The sequence below is a fragment of the Canis aureus genome, chromosome 21 (assembly GCF_053574225.1).
Source record: "Canis aureus isolate CA01 chromosome 21, VMU_Caureus_v.1.0, whole genome shotgun sequence".
Taxonomy (NCBI): Eukaryota; Metazoa; Chordata; class Mammalia; order Carnivora; family Canidae; genus Canis; species Canis aureus.
Window position 1 is genome coordinate 3795448 of NC_135631.1, and position 23863 is coordinate 3819310.

At 55.2% G+C, this 23863-nt stretch overlaps 6 protein-coding genes across 18 annotated transcripts in view; 3 read left to right on the plus strand and 3 right to left on the minus strand.

Annotated features, from left to right (window-relative positions):
• Positions 1-81: 81 nt before the first annotated feature.
• On the plus strand, positions 82-4491 carry TM7SF2 (transmembrane 7 superfamily member 2). 3 transcript variants are annotated; one of them, XM_077862341.1, is made up of 10 exons: positions 82-295; positions 669-865; positions 972-1026; positions 1428-1577; positions 1657-1760; positions 2961-3080; positions 3168-3336; positions 3567-3647; positions 3732-3854; positions 4128-4491. In XM_077862341.1, the coding sequence occupies exons 1-10, from the start codon at positions 244-246 to the stop codon at positions 4286-4288; spliced, it is 1212 nt and encodes a 403-aa protein (XP_077718467.1). In that variant the 5' UTR covers positions 82-243; the 3' UTR covers positions 4289-4491. The 3 variants fall into 3 exon arrangements, with proteins under 3 accessions (XP_077718467.1, XP_077718468.1, XP_077718466.1); XM_077862340.1 differs by having other exon boundaries at positions 83-295; positions 1383-1577; XM_077862342.1 differs by lacking the exon at positions 1428-1577.
• Positions 4492-4630: 139 nt separating this feature from the next.
• ZNHIT2 (zinc finger HIT-type containing 2) lies at positions 4631-5933 on the minus strand. Its single transcript, XM_077862343.1, has one exon. It carries the CDS (start codon positions 5865-5867, stop codon positions 4674-4676), a length of 1194 nt encoding a protein of 397 aa, XP_077718469.1. The 5' UTR covers positions 5868-5933; the 3' UTR covers positions 4631-4673.
• A 3379-nt stretch (positions 5934-9312) lies between these two features.
• FAU (FAU ubiquitin like and ribosomal protein S30 fusion) lies at positions 9313-10954 on the minus strand. Of its 2 annotated transcripts, none has more exons than XM_077862360.1 (5): positions 10796-10954; positions 10451-10533; positions 10196-10340; positions 9711-9766; positions 9313-9486 (listed from the first exon to the last, which is right to left on the minus strand). In XM_077862360.1, exons 2-5 carry the CDS (start codon positions 10523-10525, stop codon positions 9361-9363), a joined length of 402 nt encoding a protein of 133 aa, XP_077718486.1. In that variant the 5' UTR covers positions 10526-10533; positions 10796-10954; the 3' UTR covers positions 9313-9360. The 2 variants fall into 2 exon arrangements, with proteins under 2 accessions (XP_077718486.1, XP_077718487.1); XM_077862361.1 differs by lacking the exon at positions 10796-10954 and adding an exon at positions 10645-10779.
• An 18-nt stretch (positions 10955-10972) lies between these two features.
• Positions 10973-15259, plus strand: MRPL49 (mitochondrial ribosomal protein L49). The gene is made up of 4 exons (XM_077862359.1): positions 10973-11132; positions 12532-12682; positions 13703-13827; positions 13955-15259. Exons 1-4 carry the CDS (start codon positions 11055-11057, stop codon positions 14099-14101), a joined length of 501 nt encoding a protein of 166 aa, XP_077718485.1. The 5' UTR covers positions 10973-11054; the 3' UTR covers positions 14102-15259.
• Positions 15172-22694, minus strand: SYVN1 (synoviolin 1). 5 transcript variants are annotated; one of them, XM_077862335.1, is made up of 16 exons: positions 22387-22694; positions 21385-21536; positions 21059-21151; positions 20816-20968; positions 20626-20674; positions 20087-20190; positions 19155-19281; positions 18966-19065; positions 18813-18878; positions 18601-18717; positions 18343-18506; positions 17930-18058; positions 17691-17846; positions 17412-17613; positions 16487-16638; positions 15172-16403 (listed from the first exon to the last, which is right to left on the minus strand). In XM_077862335.1, exons 1-16 carry the CDS (start codon positions 22532-22534, stop codon positions 16297-16299), a joined length of 2019 nt encoding a protein of 672 aa, XP_077718461.1. In that variant the 5' UTR covers positions 22535-22694; the 3' UTR covers positions 15172-16296. The 5 variants fall into 5 exon arrangements, with proteins under 5 accessions (XP_077718461.1, XP_077718463.1, XP_077718462.1 ...); XM_077862337.1 differs by having other exon boundaries at positions 17691-17843; positions 22387-22611; XM_077862336.1 differs by having other exon boundaries at positions 21385-21533; positions 22387-22609.
• The window catches only part of SPDYC (speedy/RINGO cell cycle regulator family member C), a 43268-nt gene continuing 39943 nt past the window's right edge, over positions 20539-23863 (plus strand). For 3 of the 6 annotated variants that reach the window (XM_077862352.1, XM_077862353.1, XM_077862357.1), the window contains exon 1: positions 20546-23043. The gene's annotated coding sequence lies outside the window, so the exon portion shown is untranslated. Of the gene's footprint in view, positions 23044-23863 lie in introns of all 6 variants that reach the window. The other 3 variants (XM_077862351.1, XM_077862350.1, XM_077862358.1) reach the window with 2 other exon arrangements.

Here is a 23863-nt window from a genome sequence, read left to right on the forward strand (position 1 = left end):
CCCGAGGTGCCTGCGTCAGGCCCACCCCCCAGAGCCGATTGGCTGGATTGCTGGGCCCATGATGGGCCGGGGGTGGGTCCACTTAGAGATCTCCGGATCGAGTGGGTAGTAGTCTGAGCTCAGACCGAGCAGGTTCCAGTGCTGGTCTGATCCGCATCACCAAGCTCGTGTCCCGGGGGATGAGGTGGACTGTGTTTCTTTGACCGACTGTTGTGTACCCCCACCCCCGGTGGAGCGGAAACCATGGCCTCTCCTCAGGGATCCCGGGCTCCGCTGGAATTCGGGGGACCCCTGGGTAATGGGGAGAGGGTGGAATCTGGGGTCAGGCTCAGCGAAGGCGGGTGAACCGCAGGCGGCGGGGGTGGGGAGGGATACTGAGGAGCAGGATCTGAGAATGGAAGCCTGTGAATGGTCTCCCGAGGCCGAGAGATCGGGGGTGAGGCGGGAGGCGCTGAGTGGAGGATTGTACCGAGAGCAGCAGGAAGGTCTTTGGGGGAGCGTGGAGGCGGGGGCCAGGATGGAAGTCCGGGCAGGGACTGAGGGCGGAGACCGGGACATGGAGGGCAGGGGGAACGCCGAAGGGGCCCTGGAGACCACGGGGCGCCTGGTGGGGGGTTCGGAGGGCAGTTGCGGAGCGGACGCCCGATGCGATCGTCCCCGGCCCCCAGGCGCGGCGGCGCTGATGCTGCTGCTCCCTGCCACCATGTTCCACCTGCTCTTGGTGGTCCGCTCGGGCCCCGCGCGCCTCCTGGGCCCACCCCCCTACCTGCCGGGACTCCAAGTGCTGTGGAGCCCGAGGATGCTACTGCTGTGGCTCACCTGGCTCGGCCTGCAAGCGGCTCTCTACCTATTGCCTGCGCGCAAGGTGCAGACTCGGCTCGCGGGGCTCGCGGGGGGGAGCAGGCCGAGGGAGGCGGCTCCGCCAGACGAAGACACTTTCACCCCTTATCGGACCCCCTTTGTGCCTGCAGGTTGCTGAGGGACAGGAACTGAAGGACAAGAGTCGTCTGCTCTATCCCATTAACGGTGCTTGGGGGGATGGATCCTTTCGCTGGAGTCGTGGCTGGGGGTGGAGGTCTGGGCCCAGTGGAGATTAGCCCCCAACCCCAAGCTCCGTTAGATGCCTATTTTACGCTATGTGCCCAGGGTAGCCTTGGGGGATCTCACTTTCCCTCTCCACATCTTTTGTTTCTACATCCCTACCCACAGCATTTACTACTACTCTATGCACCAGAACAGTGGTGACCCACTGAAAGCCAAGGGCAAGATCCTTGACCTCCCTGGGCTTTGGACTGTGTGTGTTATGGAGGGGGGTGCAGTGGAGTGGAAGGGCAGAGGTGTAGGGACGCAGCCCCCAGGACTCATTGTGTACTGCAATTCAGGCTTCCAGGCCCTGATGCTGACAGCCCTGTTGGTGGGCTTGGCAGTGTTGGCAGGTCTGCCTCTGGGGGCGCTCCCCGAAATGCTCCTGCCCTTGGCATTTGCGGCCACCTTCACCACCTTCATTTTCAGCCTCTTTCTCTATCTGAAGGCCCTGGTGGCCCCTGCCTCGGCCCTGGCACCTGGGGGGAACTCAGGTGAGAGGGGTTCCAGGAGGGTGCAGACAGGAGTAGATGGGGGTGCTCGCTTGAATCTTCAGCCTCCATTATTCTCCAGGCAATCCCATTTACGACTTCTTCCTGGGACGGGAGCTCAACCCGCGCGTCTGGTCCTTTGACTTCAAATATTTCTGTGAACTGCGGCCTGGCCTCATCGGCTGGGTATGCTGGGCATGGCTACATGGGCCAGAAGGAGGGGGGTGGGATGAGTAAGTAGTGCTTGGGCAGGGCACTATTGCACAGATGTAAACCATTAATCATTCATTCATCCAACAAATATTTGTTGAGTCCACTCTGTGCCCTGGGCACTGCTCTAGGTACAAGGAGACAAAAGAGAAAAAAGTTACAGGAAAGCATAGTAAAAAAAAAATCTGTTCTCAACCTACTTTCTATTGGGAAAGATAGACAAAAATAAAATATATATAGCATGGCAGGGGATGCTAAGTGCTAGGAAGAAAAAGTATGGAGGGAGTTAGGTGAACAGGTGCAACTTTAAATAAATCAGCTCAAAATCTATTTTGAGGACAGGAGAGCTCATGCTATGCTGCCCGCTCATTCTAGCAGTGCAGAACCTGAGACAGATCACTGGGCATAGCAAGCTGTCCATCACTAGTGGCCTTGATGTCATGCCAACTGTGGTTTTGGGTTAACACCACCCAGGCTGGACTGTGGTCAAGATTTCCCAAGGGTCTCTTGGGCAAGGTGCTCATGTCATCCTAGAAACTAGAGGTGAGAGGAGGCCAAGTATCCACCATGGATCTGCATCCTGGCCTCTGAGGTGATTTCCCCATGTGTGAAATGGGATCAGACCTTCCTGTGAAGGTTCTTGTGAGGATCAGAAGTGGTCGTATTAATGACAGCCCCAAACCCACTGATATCAGAATGGAGGTGAGTGTGTGCCTCTGGCTAATCATGAGTATGTGCTGGACACATCATGCTTCGTGCTGCCCATGCATCATGTCAATGAGTCCTCAGCTCTGTGATGCAGGTCCATGATTATTTTCATTTCCCACATGGGATGGGGGAAAAGGTGTCTTTGGAGAGGGTAAGCTACTTGCCGAAGTGGCAGAGCTGAGATTTAAAACCAGGTCTGTTTTCATCCTCAAGCCTAAAATGTCCAGTAGCTTTCTATGTTGCTCTCCCCAAAGGAACATTACTGGACAAGGCAAGAGCCAACAGGAGGTTGCACCTCTGGAAGCATCTGTTGGTCTTTGTACAGGGGCTGGATCCATTCAATAAAGGGCCCAGGACTTGGTGACTGAGAACCAAGACAGATAAGCCACTGCCCCATCTAGGTGCTGCCACCTCTGTGGAGACAGGCTGGGGACAGACTGCCCTGTCCTCCCTCTCCCACAACCCCAGGTCCTCATCAACCTGGCCATGCTGATGCAGGAAGCAGAACTTCGGGGGAGTCCCTCACTGGCCATGTGGCTGGTCAATGGCTTCCAGCTACTCTATGTGGGTGATGCTCTCTGGCATGAGGTGAGGCTGGATGGGGTGAAGAGGCAGGGAGGGTGTTTGAGGACCTCATGGGGACTAAGCTAGTGTTTCTGGGTCTCATCCCTGCAGGAAGCTGTTCTCACCACCATGGACATCACACATGATGGGTTTGGCTTCATGCTGGCCTTTGGGGACCTAGCCTGGGTACCCTTCACTTACAGCCTGCAGGCCCAATTCCTGCTGCACCACCCACAGCCACTGGGGGTGCCCGTGGCCTCAGTCATCTGCCTCATCAATGGTCAGTCATGAAGGGGCTCCTACCCCTTTCATTCATTCATGTTGTTTATTCAGTACCCGGTAGGTACTAAGCCTCAGGCATTTCCTTAAGAAGGGGTGGAGGTGTGTGGGGGGCGGGGAGGACTGGGTCCTGGGTCTCCAGGCCAACTGAATCTGGGCTGTGGGTGGATGGTCAGTCAGGTAGTAGGCTAAAAACCTTAACCCTGACCACTTGTCCACGCTTTCCCTTAGCTGTTGGTTACTACATCTTCCGAGGAGCTAATTCCCAGAAGAACACCTTCCGAAAGAATCCTTCTGACCCCAGAGTGGCTGGTGAGCTGGGTTTCTAGGGTGCTATGAGGTGGTGCAGCAGGGCTTCCTACAGGTTCCCTCATCCCATTACCTGTCTTTCCTCAGACCTTGAGACCATCCCCACAGCCACCGGGCGACAGCTGCTGGTGTCTGGGTGGTGGGGTATGGTCCGCCATCCCAACTACCTTGGAGACCTCATCATGGCTCTGGCCTGGTCCTTGCCTTGTGGTGAGTGGCATGGGTGGGCACAGAACAGGGACCACGTCAGGGACAGAGGTGGTGATCACAGGATGCTCAGTCTGGGTGTGGAATGGAGAACAGGGATACACCCTAGTAGAGGGAGCAGTCAGGAGGCTGGGAATGGACTGCGTAGCTGTGCCAGCACCTTGCTGCAGACCTGGACCTTTCACCACAGCCCCAATGTCCTATGAGCCATTAGATGTGGAAGTCTTTGTGAACTGGAGGGGCTGCTGAGGGATCACAGCCTCTACTTCCCCACAGGAGTGTCTCACCTGCTACCCTACTTCTACCTCCTCTACTTCACGGCACTACTGGTACACCGTGAGGCCCGGGATGAGCAGCAGTGCCTGCAGAAGTATGGCCTGGCCTGGCATGAATACTGTCGGCGTGTGCCTTACCGAATCCTGCCCTACATCTACTGAAGCAGCTCTACTCACCCCAGACTTGGGGCATGTGCACTCAGCACCAGGAGACTGGACTCCTACCCTGCTCCAAGCTCCAACAAGCAGGGATGAACAGCCCGGGAGAGGTGTTCTGGAGCAAGGAGAAATGAAGCCAGTGCCCAAAAATGGAGTGGAGGGGCTGTTCTTTCTCCTTGGATAATAAACATCTAGAAACCATGGTACCACTTCCCTCCCTTTCTGGGGCCAGGGTGTTTAAAACTTTCTAGGTAAGCTCTGATCCAGGAAAAGCTGAAGTGGTCTATGGGCCCAAGAGTCTGGGGGTGGGGTGGGCAAGAGCTGTTCCTCAGAAACAGGCACTGCTGACAGGGAAGACCAGCTTTATTAATGACAAAGAGATCCCAGTTCAGCCAGGGAGCTCCTCAATGAGAATTCTTGGAGCAGGTGGCAGGGGTCCTCCCCAAAGCTGCTCCAACTCCTCGGTGAGGGCTACCACCTCCTCGGCCGCCACAGCATGGGCTCGATGGGCCCTTGCACAATCTAGAGCCAGGGATGTGAGGGCCGCCTCATTTTCATTGCTCCAAGCCAGCAGGAACTGGCACTTCTTCCGCGCCCGATAGAGGCGATCTCGCTCTTCCGTAGCCACAGCTTGCTTCCGGGCCTGGCTCAGGGTCTGTGCCAGGTGCCCCAGGGCTGCCAGCGTGTAGCCTTTCCGGTTGGCGGGGCTTTCACCCATCAGGATGCGGGCGGCTTCGCGCATGGCACCCCGTGTGCCCAGGGGCCCAGGCGGATGCTCGCCCGCTTCCAGCACCTGGGCTGCGGCCTGCAGGGCTTCCTCAGCAGAGGCGAAAACCTGCTGCGCACCCAGGGCTCCGGAAACGCCGAGCAGTGTGGCACAGAAGTCAGAGAGCAGTGCTTCGTCGCCGCCGTGATACAAGACGAGAGTGTGCGCATAGGCGAACAGCACGTTGGGCAGCTGGAAGCGCACGAGTGGCGAGGCCCGGCCGCGGCTCAGACTGGCCAGCACGGGGATCCGGGTGGGCACGGCGGGCGCGCAGGCCTCGGGAGGGTCTTCGAGAAACGGCTCAGCGGCGGCCTCCTTCACGGGTTCCGGGGGCGTCCTCGCGGGGGTGGGCTCCAGCTCCGCAGGGTCACGGTCCGCAGCATCACCCACCTCCTCCAGAAGCCGCGGCCCCGCCCCGCGGCCCCACCACCACGGCCTCCATGGGGGCAGCAGCCGCCCGGCCTCGCCACGATTCAGCAGCCGCTCGAAGGCCACCTTCTCTGCCGGGGCCAGTAGCTCCCAGAGTCTGGAGGGCCCGCCTGGCGCCGGGCCAGGCCTGAGGCCTGCGTCCTCGGGGTCGTCCTCGGTCTCGCGTTGCCGACGCAGCCGGCGTAGGGCGCTGGCCAGACGGCTGGGCGAGGCGCTGCGGCCGCGAAGCTCTCCCAGCACCTGGTCCCGGTAGAAGTCTTCGGCGCAGGTGCCATGCGCCCGGTAGCAGCGCAGGGAGCAGTAGGGCACATTACAGCGAGGGCAGGTGTAGCGCGCGGGCTGGGCCTCCCCGGCCGGACAAAAACCGCACGGCCCGGCCGGCTCCATGGCAACGGGCGCCCCGCGCCGCTTACGAACGCTCTCAGGCCGCGCGGGGCAACTTCCGGCGCTAACCGGCTACTTCCGCCTCCGGGCAAGGCCGACGGGGCGTGGTCAAAGCCCCCGAGGACTCTCGGCAACTTCCGCCCCTGCTCGGTGGCCAAGCCCCACCCCTCTATCTAGTAGCGCTCGAGCCGGCGCCGGCGTGGGTCGAGGGGGCTGGTGCGCAGCCGGAGCTCCGCTGGTGCCCGCCCGCCCCCCCAGTGGCTCCTTTTTGAGCGCTATAAAACGCCCTTGGGGAGTCGATCTTCGTGAGGCCCTACTCGGGCCACTAATTGCGCAGGGCCCTGGGGAAGGAGGCGTGTTGAGCTGAGGGGCAGCCGTTCTCCTACGGGAGAGACCAGTAAAGCGAGATGTAGAAATAGGGTGAACATGGACTACGTGGCCGAGACTCTGTTTTTGGAGGTGTTTCCCCTCTTGAGAAGAAAGAACAGGTAACTGAGCTCCTGTTTGGTTTCCCCTCCAAATCCATGGTTCATCCGACCTTTATTTTTTTTAAAGATGTTATTTATTTATTTGTTTGTTTATTTATTTATTTATGAGAGACAGATACGGGGGGGGGGGGGCGGGGGAGAAGCAGGCTCCATGCAGGGAGCCCGACGTGGGACTAGATCCCGGGTCTCCAGGATCACGCCCTGGGCTGAAGGCGGCGCTAAACCGCTGAGCCAGCCCGGCTGCCCCGGTTCATCCGACTTTTAGTACCGAATCCATGCTATGTGCCAAAACACGAGGAGCAGAGATGGGATCCCTCGCCTGATGGAACTTCGTTTGAGGCCTTGATCCATGGCACCCGGGGAAGTGAGCTCTAGTTCTTTAGTCCCTCACATCTAGTCCTGTGGAGGCCGAGAAAATTAGGGCCATTCAAGTTTAACATTGGCACAAGTACAGGCATTGCACCTGGGGCAGCCATCTCAGGCCACTGTGACCAGGTACTGAACTCTACCCCAGCTACAGAAAAAAACCACAAAGCATGCCCTTATCAGAATAAGGAAGCAAGAGCTTGTGAGACCTCTTTACTGGAGATTCTCACACCCCCACCCTTACTGAAACCCCCCCCCCTTACCCCTAGACCAGCCCATAGAAACCCAGCTGTAACCCACCTCAGGGTCCAAGTCCCTGCTTCACTGTGTCAGGTATACTTGGACCCAAGCTCAAGCTTGTTAATAAACCCTTATGTGCTTGCATCCGTGTCAGCTCCTTGGTGGTTTTCTCGGATTCACAATCTTGGGCACAACAGTCCCATCCCAGTAAGTTCGACCTTCATAATACCTTGTCGTTATTTCTACATGGATCATCTATTTATCAAGATCTGGATGGAGATCCCTGGGTGGCCTAGCGGTTTAGCGCCTGCCTTTGGCCCAGGGCACGATCCTGGAGACCCAGGATCGAATCCCACGTTGGGCTCCCGGTGCTTGGAGCCTGCTTCTCCCTCTGCCTAGGTCTCTGCCTCTCTCTCTCTGTGTGTGACTATCATAAATAAATAAAAGTTAAAAAAAAAAAAAAAGATCTGGATGGATTTGATGATCTTCAAGTCCCTTCATTTTCTACATCCCCATTACCAGTCTCAGCTACTAGTCCCTTAACTGGCTCCCTTTCTTGCCAGCTGTTCAGAAAAATCAGCCACAAATTGGATCACCAGTCAGATCACATGATCACATCAGGCCCTGGCTTAAACCCTTCCCTGTACTTGGTAACTCTTCATTGCACTTGGACTCAGACCTGAACTCCTCCTCTCCATGTCTGATGAACCACACAGCTCTGCACACAGTCCCCTGGGCTGGACCTCTTCCATTATCTGATAGGTTTCAGGCCTCATACACCCCAGATTCAGAGGCCTTCCCTAGGATGTCTGTCCAACTCCACAGTCCCTTTCATTGTACCACCATTAATATTTCAATCTTTTTTTTTTTTTTAATTCACGACATAGAGAGGCAGAGAGACAGGCAGAGGGAGAAGCAGGCTCCATGCAGGGAACCGGATGTGGGACTTAACCCCGGGTCTCCAGGATCAAACCCCAGGCTGAAGGCAGCGCTAAACTGCTGGGCCACTGGGGCTGCCCACCAGGTCTCTTTTTAAAAAGATTACTAGAGATAAAAATAGGCTATATGTTTGCACATTTGCTAGCTGGAGGATTCTGAATCTAAGCCCTTCATATCTTTTATTCTTCACAGCAACTCTCAAGCTGTGATGGCAGAAATCAAGTAAGTTGTTTAAGGTCAGAAAATCAGAAGGAAGGATTCAAATTCAAGGCAGTCCAAGCCCGGATCTAAGGTCTTTACTTATGTTACACTGTATTTCAAGAATCAGCAGCATAAAAAATTTAGCAAAATGAGAGGAGATCCATGTTACTAGGGGAACCTCACGAGTCCCAGAGAATTCCACTCCCAGAACACTCAACTAACCAACCCACCATCCTAAGCTGTGATTAGGTTAAGGAAGCTAGCTAGTCAGGTGGAGGTACAAACAAGCTTAGTGTTAACATAATCAGGCAGGCAACATTCTAGAGACTACTTTTAGGCAACAGGCTTGAGCAATGGAAGCCCGGATAAGGTAGAAGGGCCCATAGTGACCACCGGGCCAAAATAGGCCCATTAGCAATCCACATCACCATAGCCCTAGCTGACCAATGAGCTGCTTACAAGGGATAGCTACTAAAAGTTCCACACATTCCCCTAACTCCCCTTAACTACAGGCCATCCCACTGCCTCCTGGCAGAAAGTCTCTCCTCTGACGCCACCACCCAGGGATCCCCGCCCCTCCAGAGTATTCAACCTGTGTATTTCTTTTGTTCTGCCCTAGGCAAACTCTTTTAGGGCTGGCACTGGCCTCTACCCAATAGGGTTGGCCCACACTTTCCCAAATAGGTACAGACTAGATCCCTGCCCTGGACTCCATTAAAGTCATAGCTGGTCTCAAGTTCAGGAAAGGTCAGATTAGCCTTCCCTGATAGGTCTTTTTACTCAAACTCCTCTACTGATGTCTTCATAATCCTCCTGAGAATTGTTATTGTCTGTTTAAAGAACAAGAACAGGGTGCCTGGGCAGCTCAGTTGTTTAAACGTCTTACTCTGGGTTTCAGCTCAGATCTTGAGATGGAACTGTGTCCAACCCCATGCTCAGATGGGGGTCTGCTTTTAGATTTTCTTCCTCTGCCCCTCCCTCAAGTAAATATATCTTTAAGTTACTATCTTTGGATTACCAATTCTCATGGTAAGCCTTTTCTTATGGAGTTTATCATTTCTTCTCCATCCTAGCCAAGAGCCCCTGCATCTTCCAACTTGACAGTGGCAAGAATTAAGATTCAGGCCTCAATGTTCTAATGAACACACCAGCCCTAGAAACCGTGTATCTGTGTATCTTCCTGAGGCTCTGCGTGTGAAGATGAAACAATGAGATGACTGAACCAAGTGGCTTTATTGGGGAGAGCCAGGATTACAACGGACTTAAGAGTTGGCATTGGGGCCCTTCTTCTTGCCAAAGGTGGGCACAACATTGACAAAGCGTCGGTTGTACTGCATTCGTCGCTTGGCTCGGCCTGTCTTCTTCTTCTTTTTCTCCTGTTTGGCCACCTGGGAAAAGGGAGGGATGATCAAACCTTGGCTGACCTTTCATGCATTCCCTCAGTCTTAATTCTAGAGGGAGAAGACAGACAGAGGAAAGACCAAAGGTCTTGCTTGGCTTAGCTTTGATTTAAAACAAAACGCATAAAAACCCCTCACAAATAAACAAAACACAACAACAACAACAACAACAAAACCCAAAGTCTAAACACCCCGCTAATACTTTCACCTACCTTGGGAGTCTGCCCTCTTACTTTCCCAGCACGGGCCAGGGAACCATGGACTTTACCTGGGGTGGGAACAGTCAAAGGACAGTTAGGAGTGCAAGAAGGACCCGCCCGGCAGAATCCTTTCTTCCTCAACTCAAGTCTTTAAAGAAACCAGACCAACAAGGAATGAGAACAAAGTTGTAGAGATATAACCTCTGGCCGAGAGTGTTTTCTATGGTACATTCCAAGGTTTCAGTTCAGGATCTTCAAGCCCCTGACTTTAAACACAAGAAGTGAAAAACACTTCCAGGAATCTAGTCTGACTTGATTTTTGTGAGAAAACAGGGTAAGTAACTGAAATAAAACTACACTCTGGCTCAGTCTCCCAAGGACCTCTCAATGAGGGAGGTAAACAGGAAGAACCACCCTGAGTTGAGGATACTGAACTCCACACTCCACACTCATTATGGGCTTACAAACATTTCCAAGGACTATGCTCCCCAACTCACCTCCAAGCATGCGGCCGGCTACCTCCAGGGTGGTCAGAGCCTCCACTCCACACTGACCTAGGGTAGCCTCATCCTCTAGAGGCGAGCCTGCCAGGAGCAGGACTTGATCTTCCGGGGCGATGCCCTCCAGCGAGGCTACATGAGCCTACGGGGAAAAATAGGACTCATCGGCGATCCCGCGGGGGGCGAGACTGAAGAACTCAGGAAGGCTTTCCCCCCAGAGGGCGATGCCCGGGAAGCACCACGCAGCCTTACCTTGATTTGGGCGACCGTCTCCTGGCCGGTCACCTCGAGGGTGTGTAGCTCCTGGGCGCGGACAAAGAGCTGCATGTCGGCGACTGAAGAAGGAAAGGCTTGTAAGAGACGAACGCTCTGGCAGAGAAGGGGTTGGGGGAAGGTGGCAGGCAGGGACCGATCGCGCTGGGATGTAGGTGGTCGCGGGATCTCACGTGGATAAGGCCGGGCCTGCCAGTGAGGTCGGCTGAGGACGGGAAGCTGACTCTCAAAGCAGATCCTCTCCCTCTATTTTCACCGCGCTCTCTGACCTCGCGGCCGACCTGGTATTAAGCCCTACAGATCCAGCAACGGCCGAAATATTACCTGAACCGCGGACACCGCAACAGCTACCGCGAAGATGGAGTCGAGAAAGAGGAAGGGGCAAGGGCGCGTACGTCCTCACCGTCTGCTGCGTGTCACGTCACTGCGGAGCGACCGCTAGGGCCTTAGGTTTTTGTGCGGGCTTAGCTCCGCCTCTTCACGCCTGCGCAGGCGTTCTTTCGGTCCCAGGCGGTGCGCCCAGGAAGGGGCGGGACGTAGCTGGTTGCGCGCGCAGGCGGCCAGTGTACGGGAGTAGTTCAAGATGGCCGCGGCCGTGTTCCGCGCTACGCTGAGAGGGTGGAGAACCGGCGTCCCGCCGGGCTGCAGGCTACGGCGGCTGGTGAGAACGCTCAGCCGGGAGGTGGAGGACGAGGGCTGCTTTCAGTCTTGTTATTCCTGTAACTCTGGAGCTCTGATACAAGATAGAGGCAAAGCCCGCAGCGCGTTTCGGTGTGTGGGGCGTAGAACCTGATTGGTGGACAACGTAGGTTAGTCAGAACTGGGAGGGGCAGCGTTAACTCCTGCTAATTTTTTAAAAGGGCTACTGTTCCACAGGTTAGGTAGGGGTCGACCCCAGATCATTGGCGACACTAATGGGAACCTAGAGTTCATGATGTACAGGCTACTTCATCCCGCTTCCCTCTTCTCGTTACTCCGGGGCCTGTCAGGACTCCAGGGTATCTTTTGGGAGAAATGTCCAAGAAGGATCTTCAGGCTGGAGGATGGGAGGACGGATTGCGGAGAGTTACCCTAGGTAGATTATTAATGTCTTATTTTATTTTAGATGGAAAAAGGGAGTAATAAAATACCTAACTTGTATTCATTGTAAAAATCAAGTCAAAACTGTACCCTTAATACTTGTAGTCCAGGGATCCCTGGGTGGCGCAGCGGTTTGGCGCCTGCCTTTGGCCCAGGGCGCGATCCTGGAGACCCAGGATCGAATCCCACATCAGGCTCCCAGTGCATGGAGCCTGCTTCTCCCTCTGCCTGTGTCTCTGCCTCTCTCTCTCTCTCTCTCTCTGTGACTATCATAAATAAAAAAAAAAAAAAAAAAAAAATACTTGTAGTCCAGTGCTTAGTGGTGTTTATACGAGGCCAAAATGTTCCAGAAAAGCGAGGGTCACATCGGATGATTGTGACTTGCTGAAGTTATCACGGTTGCTGAAGTGTCCAATCCAGAACTATAATATTTGTGTAGGATGTTTATTTTATTTTTTTTTAACTTTTTTAAAAAAATTATTTATTTATTTATGATAGTCACAGAGAGAGAGAGAGAGAGAGAGGGGCAGAGACACAGGCAGAGGGAGAAGCAGGCTCCATGCACCGGGAGCCCGACGTGGGACTCGATCCCGGGTCTCCAGATCGCGCCCTGGGCCAAAGGCAGGCGCTAAACCGCTGCACCACCCAGGGATCCCTGTGTAGGATGTTTAGAGGAGACTTTAAGATACTGAAAAATGGTATATTGGTCAGACTTACAGTAAATTGGCTTTGGCTTTTGAGACCCAGAGAAATCCCAAGAGAGGAGGGCTCTTCCGAGTGCTTGAATTTTTCCAGTCTCACCTCTACCCTGGCAAACTTAAGTCTGATGCTTTCCTACCTCCAGGCTTTTATTTATGCCATTCTTTGCACCTGTAGTGTTTCTTTTTTTTTACTTAAGTTCTCCCTCTTCTGTGTGGGGTGGGTGTGTGGTGGATGGGCTGATGGGAGCAATGGTTGCTTATTCTTGTTTTTGGCCTCAGAGCCAGACCCAGGGGCCTCCTGATTACCCCAGCTTTGTGGAGTCTGTGGATGAATACCAGTTTGTGGAACGCCTGTTACCCCCTACCAGCATCCCGGAGCCCCCGAAGCACGAACATTATCCCACTCCTAGTGGTTGGCAGCCACCCAGAGGTGAGCTGGGCAATGGTGATGGCATGAAGTTTACAGGAAAACCTCCCCCTCCCTAGTGGTCTACCTCACCAGTTGAGGCTCTGGGATTCCACAGTGGGTTCAGGATTTGTGTTGAGGTCTCTAAGGGCTTAGCATCTGTCTCATGTTCAAGGGCGGGCCTGGGAATGCAGCCCTGTTTCACTAGTACCGGTCCATTCACACTGCCAGGATGAGGTCTTCCCATTCAGGAAAAATGAAGCATAGAGAGAACACCTAAGAGGTTCGACCCCACCCCTACCCCAGTAGGCCTTATAGCGTAATTGGGAACAGAGCTTGGGAGTTGGGCAATTCTGGGTTCGAATTTGGCTCTGCTGTTCATTGTCAGTGTGATCATGAGTTAGTCACTTAGCTTCTCCCAACCTCAGTTTCAGCAAAATGGAGATAATCTGCACAGTACATAAAGCACTTAGCACAGAGCCCTGTATGTGGTAGTAGGTGTTCAGTGCTGTAAATCCCCATTTCTTTGTGTTGGAGATTGGTATTAGCCTCCATGACCCAGGGGAGAAGTACAAGGATTGGTCCCAGATGAAGGACCTAAAGATCCATGGAGGCATGGCCCTAACTTCATTTTTTCTTGAGCACCTTCTGCTGTCACACCCGGCACTGGGCCTGTGAGGTTACCGGGGTGAACCAGCAGCTGGTCCTGGCTCTAAATTTAGGGAAAGAGCAGGTCTTTTTTTTTTTTTTTTTAATTCATGATAGACATGGGGAGAGAGAGGCAGAGACACAGGCAGAGGGAGAAGCAGGCTCCATGCAGGGAGCCTGACATGAGACTCAATCCTGGGTCTCCAGGATCACACCCTGGGCCAAAGGCAGGTGCTAAACTGCTGAGCCACCCAGGGATCCCCCGAAAGAGCAGGTCTTCATGAGATCTAGAGGTGGCTTTACCATTGGGTGCGCTGATTCTCTGTAGACTGAGGGGAAGGGTGTTTGCTAAGGTGGGCCTGGGAAGATTTGACTTGTCATTCTTCCATATAACAGACCCCCCACCCAACCTGCCCTACTTTGTGCGGCGCTCTCGAATGCACAACATCCCTGTCTACAAGGACATCACACATGGCAACCGCCAGATGACTGTGATCCGAAAGGTGGAGGGAGACATCTGGGTAAGTGAGGGCATGGGTCAGGTCTGATTTTGACGTTTTCAAGGCTGAAGGAATGGGGGTCTACTAGAGGGGATGAACTGACCAGGTTTGATTTGTCATCTCCCCTTCCTCCACTCTCCCTCTCCAGGCCCTGCAGAAGGATGTGGAAGATTTTCTGAGTCTACTGCTGGGGAAGACACCTGTCACCCAGATCAATGAGGTGACAGGTACCTTACGGGTCAAAGGCTACTTTGACCAGCAGCTCAAAGCATGGCTCCTGGAGAAGGGCTTCTGAGGCTCAGCTGAGCAGCCTGAATAATAGCATCCCCCACAGACTAGAGTTTAGGGGGGTCTTGGAAGGAGGGGGATGGCTGTGGGAGCAATTAGGACAGGAGGTATAAACGCCAGGCCTAAGAGCTTGGGCAGGGCAGAGGAAGTTAGGCTAAAGGGCTTCAGAGCTTCAGAGCAGGCCTTGCTCATATTAAGGGGTAATGGGACTCTCTTCGCAGGTGCCAGCAGTGGGAGAGGGCTGTGTGACATTGGTGACCCTGCCTTCATCAGAGCTCATTGGGTTCTGCTGTTCAAATTCTGGAGGTTGACAACTGCCCCTCTAGTGGAAGTAATAGCCCAACCCTGTTTAGGGGAGGGTAGCACAGGGTAAACCCACTGAGCACATTCCTTCTTAGTCCCTCAGACCCTCACTGCTGCAGACATTCCTGAGGCTCCAGGTCAGACCTGGTTTGGTAGAGGCTATGGAGAACACAGAGGACTCAGGCCTGGGTCCCAGAGATCTTCAGTTCCAAGTGCAATGCTGGTACAGACATAGAACGCCCATGGCAGCCCCTGGGCTCATTCTTTTTACCCGTGGAGTAGAAGGCCCAGTCACCTCTGCCATTCTAGGCAGGATTTGGGCCTGACAGTATTTCTAGCCCCGGGAAGCTGTGATTAGCTTTAGCTGTTGTGTCCACAAGGGGGTGCCTGGGAGCTCCCAGCCTGCCTTTCCAGCTTGCTGGCCTCTTTATCAAGGCTGGACAGGGGCTTTGCAGGAAGAAAGATGCTGGCCGTTTGCCCCTGCCATCCCATTCCACCCCAGCCAATGATCCTTCACACTTGCCCCACCCTTGGGAGTTACAAAGGTCAGAGGCCTGAGTGCCCACCCTCAAACTAGTTAGGAACAAGGTTCAAAGCATGGCTCCCCTACTTGTTCTATGACTTGGGGCTCAGTTTCTTCATATGGAAAATGGGGACATCTTCACAATTGTTTAATGGCTTGTCTAAATCCACGTTCCTGGGGATTCTCAAGTCTGCAGCCTGAGCAAGAAAAAGCAGCCTGGCACACTGATCCCATGACACCAGCTCCACCAGTTGTTAATGCGAGTCTTTATTAGGCTGTATATACAATTTAAGCTATTAAAATTTGTACAATATTTACAAATTAAATAATCATCTGAAACTGTCTCCAGCAACTCTTGTAACACAGAACCGAGGGTAAAAAAAGACAGGGGCAGGCAGACCTCGGCTCCTGTGGTCCCTACCTGGCCCAGTGCCTTTTCTAAACTGGAAAGACCAGGAGGAGCCTGACACTCCTGCTCCTCTTTCTTAGGGTCAAGATTTCAAGTTCAAAGACAAAAATTTAAGCCAAAAAACAACAGCAAGGAAGTAATTCCAATTCTTCAAAACTCAAATTTCTGTAGTTGAGAAGTGACCTTCCACAGATTCTCAGGCTTGCAGTGGTTCAGGAGCAGACATGAGCCCTCAGCCTGGAGTGAGGCCGGGCAGTGGTTGCTGGGTGAGACTAGGAACAGTCTCACTTTATAAACTGCAGGGAGAGAGGGACCTGGGGGGAAGGGCAGGGTGCCTCAAGGCTGCCCACCTGCTCCTCCACCCCCAGCACTCCTTTCCCTGAGCTGTGCAGTTGTAAGACACGGAAACACCACAGGGCAGAAGTGACACAGCCACCATCACAAAGGGCTCATAGGGAGTTTAGAGTCAAAAGGGACGTCAGTACCAGTCTTGGTGGGTGGCCCAGGGAGCAAGTTCCTGGTCTGCCTCCAGCTCCTGAAGTTCACACATGGGATTGGGGAGCTAATACTGTTTTAGCACTGAAGCGACTTCACACACACACACACGCACACACAAAAGTGAGGCTTGGAGGAGCAACCCCTTCTCCCAGAGAGGAGTGAGGGTGTAGGGGGCTTCTCAGAGACTATGCCTCTCTGCCTTCACGGCCCCAGCAGGACAGGCTGAAGGGTGGGAGAGAAAGGCTGGGACTAACCCGAGGTCCCCATGGCTGCCTGGGACTGGAAGGGCTGGAGTCAACTGGGGCCTCAGGCTTCTTTCCATTTGGCCTAGGGGATGCTGCCTCCTTTGTCTCAGAGCTTGGGGTTCTTACTCCCTGGTGCAGATAGAGGGAGTGGGCACTTGGTGGCAGGACATGTTACAGCAAGGGCTGCTCAGGAGAGTGGAGGCAGGGGTGGGACCAGGGTAGTGTCAGTGGGCAACAGGGGACTCCAACTTTTGCAGGCGGCGGCGGCGGAGCTCTGCTGCATCAGGCTCCCCATCCTCAAGCAGCTCCTCTGTGCCCATTGACTCAGGAGCTGGTGACAGAGTTCAGAAGTGGAACCTACAGAAGTTCCTTCCCCACTCCCTACCCCCCGCTTCCGAGGCTGACTCAGGCTACCTGGAGGCTTTTCAGGCTCAGGGGTTGGTGAGGAAGCTCCTGGGGATGGTGTGGTGGCCTCCGAGCTGGGGATGCTGGTGGGGGAGGCAGCAGTGACAACCACAGGGGCAGGCTCCTCAGTGGGGCTGACTGAGGTGGCCAGCCGGGGTGGACTAGGAAGAGAAGAGGTAGAAGCAGGTGAGGCCTTGATATCCAGGCACAACTGGGCATACTTTTTGGTCCCTTGTGAGCATTGTAGGGTAGAGTCAGCACTGATGTACCTCTGCAGCCTGACTTAGCAGCAGACACAAGAATATGTGTGAGTTCTCGTGATTCCATACTACAGATGGACTGTAGACCACTTGCAGGCCTCGTTCACTATTAAACTGCCATTTCTAATGGGGTGCCGGGCTCTGAACACACTCAAATCTCAGACTCAAGCTCCCCTCCCAGGCTGTGCCGTCACTGCTGTGTGCCAGGCACTCTGTGCATGTGACCTGTGCACAGGACTTAGAACCCATCTATTCAAATAAGGTGATAGTGGTCACCAAACAAGTGAGTGGTGGGACCACGACTTGAACTTTGGCCAGGCTGGCTCTGGGCAACTTTTTTACATACTGTCTCAGATCAGGGGCATTTGTTCCCAAGCACAGGGTCACCATATGTGAGAAGCGTACGCATGATGAACTAAAGCACTGAGAATTAGGAGTAATTTGACTTTAGAAAAATATAAAGGAGCAAAACTCAAAATTAGCTCTCTAATGAACATCAGTCCTGTGACAGAGGCCTCAAGAACCTGGGGATCCTAGTCTGTCTACAGATAGGTTGGCCTGAATCCATAGGCGTCACGGAGTGGCAGAAAAGAAAAAGACCGAGAACCCTGGCCAGGGGCCTTCTGTTGGCAGCTCTACGCTGCCGTCGCCCACCCCCCCCCCGCCCCCCGTACCTGGAACAGACATACCCCAAGGAGGCGAGCACAGTGAGGTACTGGTTGATCTGCAGCATGGCGGCATCCAGCAGTGTGTGGATGTTGCGCAGGCTCTGCAGCCGAGCCTCCAGGTGCTGCCGCTCATGGCCTTCCAGAGCCCGCAGCTCCTCCGGGGTCAGCCCAGCAAAGCCCGCAGGGGGCACGGGCATTGGGGGGAAGGCTGGAGAGAGGCAGAGGCTCAGCCTGGGCCTAACACCCCCTACCCTCCAGATTAACCCTGAGAGTGGCTCAGCTCACCAAAGGGTGGAGGCAGCGGCATGCCCATCCAGGGTGGAGGGAAGGGGAAGCCTGGGGTGGGGCCAGCCTCAGGGGTGGGGGCAGAGCCAGGGGCCGAGGCAGAGGCAGCAGAAGCAGCTGTGGTTGTGGCTGCTCCATTGGGCCGAGAAAGGGCTGCTGGAGAGTAAGAATAGGAAGTTAAGAGACCTCTGCTTCCATTCCTGCCACCCCTTGGCTGTCTCAGTACCCAAAGGACTCACCTGCACTGGTAGATGGTGGGGCCACAGGCTCTCCTGAGCTGGGGGGAGGTGGGACAGGTGGGAAGGGGCCCATGGGGGGCCACAGCGGGAACATGCCTGGAGGAAAGGGAGGCAGGAGGCCCTGTGGGACTGCGAGAGAACGGGGCAGTGAGAAGAGGTCCAAAGTGAGATCAATGCAAATATATGCAAGGGGCTGACTGTTAGGAACTTTAGGAACTCTATCCCTGCTCTCACAGGCCTCTCTGAGCTCAGCACGTGATTACAAGCCACTGATGTTCCTCTCTATGACCCTCTCCCCCACCTAGACTGGGCTGAAGAACAGGGAGTCTGATTCACATCAGCATTTCCCATACCCAGCTCAGGGCAAGTACTCAACGGAGTGTGTTGAATGGCCAAATGAGGGGGCCACTCACAGTTGGGGGGCTGGGGCAGGAGTGGTGGGGGGTGAGCAGCCGCTGGTGGCCCCTGATCCGCAGGTTCAGGAGGCGGTGGTGACTGGGTTGGCAGTGATGCCCGAAGGACGTCCATACGGCAGGTAGGGCAGGTCTGCTGCCGTTGGAACCAGGAACGCAGGCAGCTGGGAGTCAAGACCAGGCAATGGTCAGCGGTCCCTGGGGGCCTGCCTTCCACACCGTATTCCTTGGTGTCAGGCTCCCCGGGCCCCCTCCTACCTGGTGTGGAAAATGTGGTTGCAGGGCAGTCTCTTGGCACCAGTCACCATCTCTTCTCGGCAGATGATGCAGACATTGTCCATTGCCTGGAGTTCCTCTGGGGTGGCATCTGGATACCTAATTAGGATGGTCCAAGGATATGTCAAGACCAGAGGCAGAGATGGGAGAACCTGGGGCAGAGCTTGGGAGAACCACTAAAGCGGCCCACTTACAGTGTGTTCATGTTGCGGATAGCTCGGCGAGACATGATGGCATCTGTCACAGCCTTCTTGAACTGTCTGAAAGGACAGTTTCAGTGAAAGTTGAGTGATGGGGTAGGATTAGGTATGGGTCAGGCAGGCTGGGCTGGGCTGAGCTGGGCTTACCTCATGGCCAGGTACATAGGCCGGATAGCAAAGAGAGGGAACGTGTGCACCTTGATCATGATGGTCATGAAAGCCATGTACAGCAAAACCTTGATGAAGCCTGGGGGCAAGGGGAGGTGCAGTCACAGGGCCTGGGAGGCAAGGCTGGGGATGTCGATCCAGGTCAGGGGAGGCCTGGGCTCTTCTCACCTGTAAACAGCTCTGTGTAGAGCATGTACACAGCCTTGTTATCCCAGGGGTTCTCACTCTGGAGGTCCACGGAGTGCAGGACATACTTGATGAAGATGGTGAGCACCATAGTCATCAGGATCGCATACTAGAGGAGGACGAGGGGGTGGGGGGCCGTAAGACACAGTACCCCCTCCTGCAGTCACCCTCTGCCAGTGCAGTGATACCAGCATGGGCTCGGACACAATGGCATCCTCCTAGCTCCTCCACTCACGAGCTCCTGCAACTTCTGGCAACTCACCAGACCCCTCCAACCCTGTCGGCCTGTTAAGTGACAGAATTAACTATCCCTTTGTAATGACACTGTTTTGCCAATGAAAAGATACAAGTCAAGCGCTCAGTACAGGGTCTAGCATACAGCTAGCACTCAACAAATGTGAGCTGTTATCACCAAACACACCTCCTTAGCTGTCAGCCAATTCCTTTTTTTTTTTTTTAATTTTTATTTATTTATGATAGTCACACAGAGAGAGAGGGGCAGAGGGAGAAGCAGGCTCCATGCACCGAGAGCCTGATGTGGGATTCGATCCCGGGTCTCCAGGATCGCGCCCTGGGCCAAAGGCAGGCGCTAACCCACTGCGCCACCCAGGGATCCCTGTCAGCCAATTCCTTAATCCATCAATAGCCAGCTCCCCTGGCGTCAACTTTGAGGACGTTTTCCCTGAGTGCCAGGTCAGGGCTCCTCCTCCACACATGCCTCTTTCTGTGCTCCCCCCACTCTCCCAGGTGTGAGCATGTAGAAGGCAGGAGCCGAGACTGGCTGATGGCTGCTCCCTGGTGGCCTGCACAGGCCTGACCCCAGAACAGGTGCTCAGGAAGGGTTTATCGTGTTATTCAAGGCACGTTCACTGCCACCTCAGGCTTGCCCTCCCAACCTCCCAAGCCAGTTTTACCTCAAAGCCAAACACCAGCTGCACAGAGGCCCCACGGGTCAGGATGCTGTGATAGGCATGGCTGACGAAGAGGAAGTCCAGGATGCCCAGGAGGAACATGAGGGCTGTGGGGACCCCCAAATGGGTTGGTTGGGTCAGCCTAGGGTCTGACAGCCACTTCCTGGTTTAAGAGCCCTCCCTACTACCCTCCAGCCCATCATGGCCCTAGCCATCTAGTCAGGTGGCACACTCCATTGAACCCAGCCCCCTGGGAACTCCCAATTTTGCCTAGGAGGGTATCAGAGCGGCCCAAGCTCCAGGTGAGGAGGCCAAGAGCTAAGGGGCTGGGCAGTTGAGAAGCCCTGGAGTGGAACCGGGCAGAGATGATGCAAATTAACTTCCCAATTTATCTTTCCTGTACAGCTGTGGGTTGAGGGGGGATGCCTGTGCTCTAGTGTACAGGTCCACGGTTAGTGACTTTCCATGTTCCATGTTCCAGTCCTCCATGGTGTCTCTTCTCCCTCCAGCTCCCTCCATCCCCTCCCATGGATCTCACTCACAGACAATGCGGCAGTGAAAGAGCCAGGAGATATTGGGGCTGCGTTCCATCTGAGGCAGAGCAGAAAGGGGGCCCATCAGGAAGGCTGGGGCTCACCCCACATCCCCAACCCAGCCTTCACTGCACAAGCCTACCCACCAAGCCACTCCTTGGCTCCCATCTGCTTCAGAGAACCCTCTGACCCAACTCACAAAGTCCACACGGTCCTCAGCCAGCCAGTGGAAACACTTGAGGAAGAGAAGAAGAGTGAAGAGTGCAACAAAGCGGGGGCTGAAGTCGTCCCGAAAGACAGTGAAGGCCAGACAAGTCTCAGTGACAGCATACCAGGAACGTTCCAGAAGGTGCTGGGGGGTGAATAAGGAATGATGAGGAACACAAGACATTCTGCTTGCCCAGCCCCCTGCCCCTCACTTTTGGAGTCATGAACATCTTACCTCCATCTCTGCTGCCCTCAGCTGTCCAAAGAACACTTTGCCCATCACTTTGCCCAAGAGAAAGACAAGTACAAAGGCCTGGATGTAGAGGACCTAGGAGTGAGAAGAGACTATGGTTTGAGGTCACTTTCTGCTCTGCTATGTCTGGGGTTCATCACCCGGGAACCTCCCTATGTCCCCATCACAAAATTAGTTCAAAATACGACAGCTAGCAGCTTCTTCACTTCTAGTCTACTTACCTGACCTCTAGCTCCGCCCCAGCCTCAAGCAAACGCCTCCTCCCCTCCCAGGGCGTTCCTCCCACCCTGAGCCCTGTCTGTACTCACTGCCATGCTGGGGCTGGACTTGGTCAAGTACACCACAGTGGGGTAGAACTGGTGCTTGAGGTAGTAGGCATGAGCCACTACGGCCCCGGTCAGAGCCAGGCTGGCCGCCATCATCACTGCGGTGCGGAACATCGCCCCGGCCTGGAGACCTGCTTGGGGAGAGCGAAGGAATAACCCGGGTGATGCGTGCACCGTGCAGACGGAGCACAGCGCCCGAAACGCAGTGTCATTACACAGGAGGGGGAAAAAAAAAAGACTCGCCTCACCTCACCCTCATAATCAAGAATAGCAAGACGTCAAGAATAGCGTACGCTCCCCCATTTTACAAATAAGAAAATGGAGACTCAAAGGGGTTAAGCGATCGCAATGACGCAAAGCCTGGAGCCCGGATCAGTCTTGTTTCAAATCTAGGGCTTTCCATGCCGCCGCCTCTAGGGAGCTACGAGGAGAGGCAACCGTGCTGGAGGAAGGGGAACCGCTACCACAGCCTCTTAAAAGGTGATGCGGAGGATGCACACGCAGAAACCTCCGGAAGCAGGAACGTGCCGCCTGGACTAGGAGAAGCTGGGCGCTGGGGGGCGCTGGGGGGCGCAGCCGGGCAGGCGACAGCGACGGTGACAGCTCGGCCAGGGTGGGCAGCTGCGACACGCGCCCCGCGGGAGCGGGCGGGGTACGTCAGTCTGGATCCCTGGCGTCCCCCAACCCCCGGGGCAGGGTCCACTCGGGGGCAGCGGAGAAACGGACGATCGCCGCGATGCACGGCGGCAGGGAGAGGGACCCGGGTCGCCCCCGCACCTGTGATGGCCAGGAGCTGCGACTGTCGCAGGCGGGGCCCGGCCTCTGGAGAGCAGCCGCGCGGGCACCCGCGGTCGACGGACAACTGACAAGCCGCGAGCCGGGCTGAGGGGGCGCGCCGACCCCGGAGCCCTCAAGGGGAGGACCCAGGTCCCGACTCCAACCACTACCCGGGCCCGACCCCGACCCCGACCCCGTTCGACTCACCAGGAGCCCACCGCAGCGAGCCAGCTCGATCCCCGAGACTGCGGAGGCGACTTCGGTTAACGACACTCCCCACCCCCTGCGAGCCGGAACTTCGGGGGTGAGACACCTCACTTCCGGCGGGGCGCCGTGTGGACCGTACCAAGTGCATCCTTCCTTCGGCCGCACCACGCACCCTCCGTGGCGCCGGGAGCGTAGTCCCACCACCGTATCCAGGCGTCGTGCCCACTGCCGGAGCAGGAGATGCGAGAGGCGGTCAGAGTGGAATAGGGCAGCGAGGGAGGTAGTTGGGGTCCCCCCGCGCATTCGCCCCGGATGGTATCGTCTCGGTCTCCGAGGCGACTCAACCCAGCGAAGGACTCCGGCTCCCCCGCGGGGAGGAAGGCGGGACCTGTGCGGCCCGTCCCACTTGGAGGGGGGCGCGTGCAAGGGCCAGACGCCACAGGCTTAACAGAAATTAGATGTTTTAGAGTCTCATTCCAGGATATTTCACAACGAATTAACAAATAAATTCGGAAAAGAAAAATTTGCTCCTCCACGATCACCCCCAAATTGTGTGGGAGTGTGTTGGGTCCCCGTGGCTGCTACTAATTGGCCGAATAGAGTTACGCGGACCAATAAAAAAGGGAAATTTGCCGGCCAACGGAAAGGGAGAAGCAGGTGAGTGGTTGCTAGGGACGAGAGGCGGCGTTGCCTAGGTCTAGGTCCAAGCCCAGTGGGCGGACAGCTGGCGGAGAGAGAGGGAAAGGGGGGGGGGGCGCAGTCCGTGGGCGGGTGCTGTGTGCCTGCCCAGCCGCAGTGTTTGCTGCGCCACGAGAGGGAGGGCGGGCTGGTGTGTGTAGGACTAGGAAGGCAGACCTTTAATTCCGGCTAATCTTGGGATGGTGTTCTGTGCAAAGGGATTGACTTCAGCTTCCCTGGGCCTACAGCTCTGCCCTCCTCGTGTTGTCCAGTCCCCCGCGGTAAGCGCAGCTCCCACTGGCCTTGGGCTGCCCAGTATTTCAGTTGATGACGCAGTCGCAGCCAAGCCAGTCTGCGCATTGACAGAATGAAGACAATACGCCAAATTGCATCTTGCGTTTTCCTCTTTCTCATTTGGCAATCAAGCATCAAGGTTAATGGGCGAGGAGGTGCTCTGCTTATTTACCTGGGACAGCTGAGGTTCAGAGATTTAACAGGACCTGTTCTAGGATTGGCATATGGTCTGTGCGACTCTAAATTCCCGTCCTGTTGGCTTCAGCCACCTTCACTTCCTCCTGAATTGGCCTGACCAATTTAGCTTGTAACCTGTCACAGAGTTGGCTCCCCCAGGCCAGGTATTACTTTCTAGTGATTCCATCCAGTAGTCAGCTTCAGTTATTGCCTGACCTGACCTCTCTCCTCTTCTAATAAGTCTCCTCCCTGGGCTTCTGTAATCCCACAGGCCTCTCCTTTTCTTTCTTTGCTCCTGTGGGTTCCACACCCCTAACCCAAGAGGTCT

Coding starts and splice junctions, on each gene's coding strand:
- MRPL49 (XM_077862359.1), top strand. CDS start 11,055: ATGGCCGCGGCCGTGTTCCGCGCTACGCTGAGAGGGTGGAGAACCGGC. Junction 11,133..12,531: donor GCTGCAGGCTACGGCGGCTG/GTGAGAACGCTC, acceptor TTTTGGCCTCAG/AGCCAGACCCAGGGGCCTCC. Junction 13,828..13,954: donor AGGTGGAGGGAGACATCTGG/GTAAGTGAGGGC, acceptor CTCCCTCTCCAG/GCCCTGCAGAAGGATGTGGA.
- FAU (XM_077862360.1), bottom strand. CDS start 10,525: ATGCAGCTCTTTGTCCGCGCCCAGGAGCTACACACCCTCGAGGTGACC. Junction 9,767..10,195: donor AGCCGGCCGCATGCTTGGAG/GTGAGTTGGGGA, acceptor TTCCCACCCCAG/GTAAAGTCCATGGTTCCCTG. Junction 9,487..9,710: donor TAAGAGGGCAGACTCCCAAG/GTAGGTGAAAGT, acceptor CCCTTTTCCCAG/GTGGCCAAACAGGAGAAAAA.
- SYVN1 (XM_077862335.1), bottom strand. CDS start 22,534: ATGCACTTGGTACGGTCCACACGGCGCCCCGCCGGAAGTGAGGTGTCT. Junction 21,152..21,384: donor AGTCCAGCCCCAGCATGGCA/GTGAGTACAGAC, acceptor TCTCACTCCTAG/GTCCTCTACATCCAGGCCTT. Junction 16,639..17,411: donor TTGGGGTATGTCTGTTCCAG/GTACGGGGGGCG, acceptor TTCTCTTCCTAG/TCCACCCCGGCTGGCCACCT.
- ZNHIT2 (XM_077862343.1), bottom strand. CDS start 5,867: ATGGAGCCGGCCGGGCCGTGCGGTTTTTGTCCGGCCGGGGAGGCCCAG.
- TM7SF2 (XM_077862340.1), top strand. CDS start 244: ATGGCCTCTCCTCAGGGATCCCGGGCTCCGCTGGAATTCGGGGGACCC. Junction 1,027..1,382: donor TCTGCTCTATCCCATTAACG/GTGCTTGGGGGG, acceptor ACTGCAATTCAG/GCTTCCAGGCCCTGATGCTG. Junction 3,081..3,167: donor GTGATGCTCTCTGGCATGAG/GTGAGGCTGGAT, acceptor TCATCCCTGCAG/GAAGCTGTTCTCACCACCAT.